Source organism: Oncorhynchus nerka, linkage group LG5 (genome assembly GCF_034236695.1).
Source record: "Oncorhynchus nerka isolate Pitt River linkage group LG5, Oner_Uvic_2.0, whole genome shotgun sequence".
Taxonomy (NCBI): Eukaryota; Metazoa; Chordata; class Actinopteri; order Salmoniformes; family Salmonidae; genus Oncorhynchus; species Oncorhynchus nerka.
This window is the reverse complement of record NC_088400.1, coordinates 2973217-2982394: the sequence shown is the minus strand read 5'-3', so window position 1 is coordinate 2982394 and position 9178 is coordinate 2973217. Positions and strand designations below refer to the sequence as shown.

General features: G+C 41.9%; 1 protein-coding gene across 1 annotated transcript in view; it reads right to left on the bottom strand.

Annotated features, from left to right (window-relative positions):
- Positions 1-4225: 4225 nt before the first annotated feature.
- LOC115125703 (protein FAM193B-like) overlaps positions 4226-9178 on the bottom strand; it is a 53718-nt gene continuing 48765 nt past the window's right edge. Inside the window, exon 11 of the mRNA XM_065018281.1 lies at positions 4226-9012. Coding sequence (XP_064874353.1) covers positions 8916-9012 — 97 coding nt within the window. The 3' untranslated portion in view covers positions 4226-8915. The remainder of the gene's footprint in view (positions 9013-9178) is intronic.

Sequence of the window (9178 nt, the reverse complement as noted above, 5' to 3'; positions counted from 1 at the left end):
TCAAATCATTCCAGTTCTACCTGTCAAATCATTCCAGTTCTACCTGTCAAATCATTCCAATACTACCTGTCAAATCATTCCAATTCTACCTGTCAAATCATTCCAATTCTACCTGTCAAATCATTCCAATACTACCTGTCATATCATTCCAATTCTACCTGTCAAATCATTCCAATTCTACCTGTCAAATCATTCCAATTCTACCTGTCAAATCATTCCAAATCTACCTGTCAAATCATTCCAATTCTACCTGTCAAATCATTCCAATTCTACCTGTCAAATCATTCCAATTCTAACTGTCAAAACATTCCAATTCTACCTGTCAAATCATTCCAATTCTACCTGTCAAATCATTCCAAATCTACCTGTCAAATCATTCCAAATCTACCTGTCAAATCATTCCAAATCTACCTGTCAAATCATTCCAATTCTACTGGTCATATCATTCCAGTTCTACCTGTCAAATCATTCCAATTCTACTGGTCAAATCATTCCAAATCTACCTGTCAAATCATTCCAGTTCTACCTGTCAAATCATTCCAAATCTACCTGTCAAATCATTCCAATTCTACTGGTCAAATCATTCCAATTCTACTGGTCAAATCATTCCAATTCTACTGGTCAAATCATTCCAATTCTACTGGTCAAATCATTCCAAATCTATCTGTCAAATCATTCCAATTCTACCTGTCAAATCATTCCAATTCTACCTGTCAAATCATTCCAATTCTACCTGTCAAATCATTCCAATACTACCTGTCATATCATTCCAATTCTACCTGTCAAATCATTCCAAATCTACCTGTCAAATCATTCCAATTCTACCTGTCAAATCATTCCAATTCTACCTGTCAAATCATTCCAATTCTAACTGTCAAAACATTCCAATTCTACCTGTCAAATCATTCCAATTCTACCTGTCAAATCATTCCAATCACCTGTCATATCATTCCAATTCTACCTGTCAAATCATTCCAATTCTACCTGTCAAATCATTCCAATTCTACCTGTCAAATCATTCCAAATCTAACTGTCAAAACATTCCAATTCTAACTGTCAAATCATTCCAGTTCTACCTGTCAAATCATTCCAGTTCTACCTGTCAAATCATTCCAATACTACCTGTCAAATCATTCCAATTCTACCTGTCAAATCATTCCAATTCTACCTGTCAAATCATTCCAATACTACCTGTCATATCATTCCAATTCTACCTGTCAAATCATTCCAATTCTACCTGTCAAATCATTCCAATTCTACCTGTCAAATCATTCCAAATCTACCTGTCAAATCATTCCAATTCTACCTGTCAAATCATTCCAATTCTACCTGTCAAATCATTCCAATTCTAACTGTCAAAACATTCCAATTCTACCTGTCAAATCATTCCAATTCTACCTGTCAAATCATTCCAATACTACCTGTCATATCATTCCAATTCTACACTTACATACACTTAGGTACAAGTTAGGTTTGTGTACATATACTTAGGTTTGAGTCATTAAAACTCGTTTTCAACCACTCCACAAATTTCTTGTTAACAAACTATAGTTTTGGCAAGTGGGTTAGGACATCTACTTTATGCATGACACAAGTAATTTTTCCAACAATTGTTTACAGACAGATTATTTCACTTATAATTCACTGTATCACAATTCCAGTGGGTCAGAAGTTTACATACACTAAGTTGACTGTGCCTTTAAACAGTTTGGAAAATGCCAGAAAATGATGTCATGGCTTTAGAAGCTTCTGATAGGCTAATTGATATAATTTGAGTCAATTGGAGGTGTACGCGTGGATGTATTTCAAGGCCTACCTTCAAACTCAGTGCCTCTTTGCTTGACATCATGGGAAAATCAAAAGAAATCAGCCAAGACCTCAGAAAAAAAAGTAGACCTCCACAAGTCTGGTTCATCCTTGAGCAATTTCCAAACGCCTGAAGGTACCATGTCCATCTGTACAAACAATAGTATGCAAGTATAAACTCCATGGGACCACACAGCCATCATATCGCTCAGGAAGGAGATGCATTCTGTCTCCTAGAAATGAACGTACTTTGGTGCGAAAAGTGCAGGTTCAAAAGTATCTATATTCAAAGTAAAACGAGTCCAATATCGACATAACCTGAAAGGCCGCTCAGGAACGAAGAAGCCACTGTTCCAAAACCACCATAAAAAGCCAGACTACGGTTTGCAACTGCACATGGGGACAAAGATCGTACTTTTTGGAGAAATGTCCTCTGGTCTGATGAAACAAAAATAGAACTGTTTGGCCATAATGACCATTGTTATGTTTGGAGGAAAAAGGGGGAGGCTTGCAGGCCAAAGAATACCATCCCAACCGCGAAGCACGGGGGTGGCAGCATCATGTTGTGGGGGTGCTTTGCTGCAGGAGGGACTGGTGCACTTCACAAAATAGATGGAATCATGAGGCAGGAAAATTATGTGGATATATTGAAGCAGCATCTCAAGACATCACTCAGGAAGTTAAAGCTTGGTCGCAGATGGGTCTTCCAATTGGACAATGACTCCAAGCATACTTCCAAAGTTGTGGCAAAATGGCTTAAGGACAACAAAGTCAAGGTATTGGAGTGGCCATATATTTTTGACCCACTGGGAATATGATGAAAGAAATAAAAGCTGAAATAAATGAAATGATTTCTTTCTACTATTATTCGGACATTTCACATTCTTCTTAAAGTAAAATGGCGCTGACCCATAACGGATGCAGGCAATGAGGCAGTGATCGCTGAGATGTTGGTTGAAAACAGCAGAGGTGTATTTAGAGGGCAAGTTGGTTATGATGATTTCTATGAGGGTGCCCATGTTTACGGCTTTGGGGTGGTACCTGGTAGGTTCATTGATAATTCTAGCCAAGACCGAGAAAGGGGACAGAAGAAGTTAACGGATTGGAGTCTCCGAGCGCGCTGGTGAACGGTAGCTGAAAGTGTCGGCTAGAGATGACATTCCTGCAGGAAGTTGAGGTCTTCTCTGTTGCCAGGGTAAGTCTACACGAGACGCAGACCTTGTATGAAGTAGTTCAAAAATCCAAGATGCAAATATGAATAGGGAAGAAAAAAAAATGATTGGAACCATCAGGATTTTGCATTAAAAATAAAACTGTGCCATGGTTCGTCGGACAAAGGCAATGAGGAAAATGAATGATAAACGCAGAAATTATGTAATAAATACAAAGGCTTCATAATTCATAAAGGTTATGTTAACCAACTGCTATTATCTCATAAAACAATCTCCTCAGCCTGTGTTTACCTCAGATCAGATCCCCTCAGCCTGTTTATCTCAGATCAGATCCCCTCAGCCTGTTTACCTCAGATCAGATCCCCTCAGCCTGTTTATCTCAGATCCGATCCCCTCAGCCTGTTTATCTCAGATCAGATCCCCTCAGCCTGTTTACCTCAGATCAGATCCCCTCAGCCTGTTTACCTTAGATCAGATCCCCTCAGCCTGTTTACCTCAGATCAGATCCCCTCAGCCTGTTTATCTCAGATCAGATCTCCTCAGCCTGTGTTTACCTCAGATCAGATCCCCTCAGCCTGTTTACCTCAGATCAGATCCCCTCAGCCTGTGTTTACCTCAGATCAGATCTCCTCAGCCTGTTTACCTCAGATCAGATCCCCTCAGCCTGTTTACCTCAGATCAGATCCCCTCAGCCTGTTTACCTCAGATCAGATCCCCTCAGCCTGTTTACCTCAGATCAGATCCCCTCAGCCTGTTTACCTCAGATCAGATCCCCTCAGCCTGTTTACCTCAGATCAGATCCCCTCAGCCTGTTTACCTCAGATCAGATCCCCTCAGCCTGTTTACCTCAGATCAGATCCCCTCAGCCTGTGTTTACCTCAGATCAGATCTCCTCAGCCTGTTTACCTCAGATCAGATCCCCTCAGCCTGTTTACCTCAGATCAGATCCCCTCAGCCTGTTTACCTCAGATCAGATCCCCTCAGCCTGTTTACCTCAGATCAGATCTCCTCAGCCTGTGTTTACCTCAGACCTCCTTTTCTGCATTTCTTCCAAAACCCCATTCATTTCCCCCAACGAGCTGTCAGTAAGACTTTGAGAGCTGGTGTAAACCCTAACCCTTGTGTCTGCCATCCTCTGGTAGTCTGGACATGACCTTTTAAAAGAGGACTTTGGTTGAAAATATTAAGACAATTTACTTATCACGATGCATCCTTAAAACCACTCAGAAATAAAACACGACACTTAATTTTGTCAAAACTGTAATGTTTTAATCTTTCTGAACGAAAGATTTTCACAGTATCAAAAGTGAATAATAATAATAATTAAAAAAAAACAGAAACAGAAAGGCCAACTTGTCTTCGGCCGACATTAACGGTATAGTGTACATCTACATTCCACACATTTCAGATCATGTCCTCTAGTTGAATACAAAACTGGGATACAACATTTCAGAAACAGATTTTCTGGAAAGGAAAAAAATAAAATAAAACATAAAGTCACGGAAACTTGAGACATGTTTTTTTTGATGACCAACTTGGAATCGTCGAAGCACCACTTCTATCGGAAACATCACTTTAAAACTATTGATCGTTTTTCTGATCAGAAAAGGGAACTCAGAAGAGTGACAGCAGAGGTTCTTATTGAGATGTATGACCTCACAAGAGTCAAGAGAGCATTGTGAATTTTTGTACCATGGTTGAATACCTCACCAAACCTCAGTGAGACCAGGTTATAATTGCGGACTTGTTTAAAATGCCCCCAAAATCACTTTTATGTACAAAAAATGTTCAACTGGAAAAAAAAAAAAACGAAAAAAAAAAAACAGTTGTTAAAATGGACAAGTCGTCCCTTCCTGTTTGTCTGTTTTCGTTCGCTGGATACCTCATGAAGACTGTATGTGAAGGACTTGAGAGATCAAAACAGTATGAGGCAGCCATGGTGTAGCGTCCCAAATAGCACCCTATTCCCTATATAGTACACTACCCTATGGGCCATGGTCACAAGTAGTGCACTACCCTATAGGCCATGGTCACAAGTAGTGCACTACCCTATAGGCCATGGTCACAGGTAGTGCACTACCCTATGGGCCATGGTCACAGGTAGTGCACTACCCTATAGGCCATGGTCACAGGTAGTGCACTACCCTATAGGCCATGGTCACAGGTAGTGCACTACCCTATAGGCCATGGTCACAGGTAGTGCACTACCCTATGGGCCATGGTCACAGGTAGTGCACTACCCTATGGGCCATGGTCACAGGTAGTACACTACCCTATGGGCCATGGTCACAGGTAGTGCACTATATAGGGAATAGCGTGCCGTTTGAGAACATGGCCACAGTATAGAACCATAATCACAGACCACCATAGGGGAAGATATCAGCTCTGATTAGCAGTTACATCAACAACCAATGGGAGATATCAGCTCTGACTAGCAGTTACTTCAACAACCAATGGGAGATATCAGCTCTGACTAGCAGTTACTTCAACAACCAATGGGAGATATCAGCTCTGACTAGCAGTTACTTCAACAACCAATGGGAGATATCAGCTCTGACTAGCAGTTACTTCAACAACCAATGGGAGATATCAGCTCTGACTAGCAATTACATCAACAACCAATGGGAGATATCAGCTCTGATTAGCAGTTACATCAACAACCAATGGGAGATATCAGCTCTGACTAGCAGTTACTTCAACAACCAATGGGAGATATCAGCTCTGACTAGCAGTTACTTCAACAACCAATGGGAGATGTAACTTTGAAGCATAAAGAGAAGTATGGAGCATGGCTCGATATCAGAACATGGGGAGGCTGACCACTGAATGACTTATATAGAATATACAGGTGGGAGAAATCAATCTGGTTTCATTTAACCACATCTTGTGAAGATGTGATTCCAAGTGTTAAACATAGTAACCAGATAAATATTTTGTTTATTTCAACAACAAAAAAAGATCGAGTTTATATTAGTGTCGTTGATTACTTTCCAAAAAAAAAAAAAATTTTTTGTTAAAACACAACCATTTGTCACAATTTCATACAAAATAATAGCATTGTACAAGAGGGGTAATGAATCTATTGGTCTGTGTCATCCACTGTCGTTGACAGTTTGAGGAACATTTGACATCGAACATTGATAAACTACACCATAATGACTTACTCAATGGGACTCTATGGTTGCACCCTATTCCCTATATAGTGCACTACTTTTCACTATAGCCCTACGGGGGTCCACGTCTAAAGGAGTGCACTACATAGCGAATAGGGCACAATCTTGAACTCAGACTTGATGTTGAAGCTACAAACCATTAAATGAACGAACAGTGTTGGTTCAACCTGTGATGTCATAATGAGGGGGTCACGTTGGCACAATCAGAGCAGTACGAGTCGGGGTCATGAGAGCACAATACCAGGATAGATAACCAACCCACACATGGTGTCCATGACAGTATAGATAACCAACCCACACATGGTGTCCATGACAGTATAGATAACCAACCCACACATGGTGTCCATGACAGTATAGATAACCAACCCACACATGGTGTCCATGACAGTATAGATAACCAACCCACACATGGTGTCCATGACAGTATAGATAACCAACCCACACATGGTGTCCATGACAGTATAGATAACCAACCCACACATGGTGTCCATGACAGTATAGATAACCAACCCACACATGGTGTCCATGACAGTATAGATAACCAACCCACACATGGTGTCCATGACAGTATAGATAACCAACCCATACATGGTGTCCATGACAGTATAGCTAACCAACCCACACATGGTGGTGTCCATGACAGTATAGATAACCAACCCACACATGGTGTCCATGACAGTATAGATAACCAACCCACACATGGTGTCCATGACAGTATAGATAACCAACCCACACATGGTGTCCATGACAGTATAGATAACCAACCCATACATGGTGTCCATGACAGTATAGATAACCAACCCACACATGGTGTCCATGACAGTATAGATAACCAACCCATACATGGTGTCCATGACAGTATAGATAATCAACCCACACATGGTGTCCATGACAGTATAGATAACCAACCCATACATGGTGTCCATGACAGTATAGCTAACCAACCCACACATGGTGTCCATGACAGTATAGATAACCAACCCATACATGGTGTCCATGACAGTATAGCTAACCAACCCACACATGGTGGTGTCCATGACAGTATAGCTAACCAACCCACACATGGTGGTGTCCATGACAGTATAGATAACCAACCCACACATGGTGGTGTCCATGACAGTATAGATAACCAACCCATACATGGTGTCCATGACAGTATAGATAACCAACCCACACATGGTGTCCATGACAGTATAGATAACCAACCCACACATGGTGGTGTCCATGACAGTATAGATAACCAACCCACACATGGTGTCCATGACAGTATAGATAACCAACCCACACATGGTGGTGTCCATGACAGTATAGATAACCAACCCACACATGGTGGTGTCCATGACAGTATAGATAACCAACCCACACATGGTGGTGTCCATGACAGTATAGATAACAAACCCACACATGGTGTCCATGACAGTATAGCTAACCAACCCACACATGGTGGTGTCCATGACAGTATAGATAACCAACCCACACATGGTGTCCATGACAGTATAGATAACCAACCCACACATGGTGTCCATGACAGTATAGCTAACCAACCCATACATGGTGTCCATGACAGTATAGATAACCAACCCACACATGGTGTCCATGACAGTATAGATAACCAACCCACACATGGTGTCCATGACAGTATAGATAACCAACCCACACATGGTGTCCATGACAGTATAGATAACCAACCCACACATGGTGTCCATGACAGTATAGATAACCAACCCATACATGGTGTCCATGACAGTATAGATAACCAACCCACACATGGTGTCCATGACAGTATAGATAACCAACCCACACATGGTGTTGGTGTCCATGACAGTATAGATAACCAACCCACACATGGTGGTGTCCATGACAGTATAGATAACCAACCCACACATGGTGTCCATGACAGTATAGCTAACCAACCCATACATGGTGTCCATGACAGTATAGATAACCAACCCACACATGGTGTCCATGACAGTATAAGGTGCGTTAACCTGACATCCCCCATACCATAAGACCTATTCTGATCTTAAAATCAACGTAAGATCAACATTGAACTTAAAAATCAACGTAAAATCCTTTAGAGACAATTGATTATCTAAAAGAGTGCCAATAAACAGAGGGCTGTGTGTTGAGGGAGAGATGGGGGAGATTACCCTAAACTAAAGACAGTAAAAGTGGGTCAGTACCTTTAGAGAACAGAAGCACCAAATAGATCCAACCAATAACAATCCAAGAAGGTTTCTACAATGTTAAAATGTCCCACAATTACAATAAAAACACATTTTTTATTGTAAAAAAAGGTAACTGTTTTCCATACTACATAGTGAAGTACACAGTAGATCTGATCTTGACAGACGGAGAACCAACCCTGGATCTCTCATCTCCCTCGTTGTGAAACAGCAAAGAGGCGAGTCCTCAGTCGGGCCCGTGTGTGTGAATGATCCCCGGCTGTCAGCCAATAGCATCGCAGTCCTGACCAATGGAAAATGGTGTTGCACCAGGGTTCCTCGGCTTGGTGAGGAAGAAGAGGAAGAGTGGGAATGAGAGAAGGCCTCAGGCCGTCGGGGTTGTATGGACATAGTCACGTTGGGGGGGGGGGGGTTCTGCATTCTAGAACCCGTCAGTTACTGGGCTGGTTCTGTATTCTAGAACCCGTCAGTTACTGGGCTGGTTCTGTATTCTAGAACCCCGTCAGTTACTGGGCTGGTTCTGCATTCTAGAACCCCGTCAGTTACTGGGCTGGTTCTGTATTCTAGAACCCCGTCAGTTACTGGGCTGCGTTGGAAGGAACCTTTTTGAGGGTAAAGTTGGACCAGTTTACTGCAACCTTCTGGCGGGGCTGTTTAGCAGAGTCGAGGCAAAACCTACGGAGAGACGAGAGAGATATATCAGTATCTGGTTCAATGAACAGGAGGCTGGTGGAGGCAAAACCTACAGAGAGGAGAGAGATATATCACAACATGGTTCTATTACCAGGAGGCTGGTGGCGCCCCAAAAAGTCCAGTTTCCCCAGACGAAGACTAAGTCTAG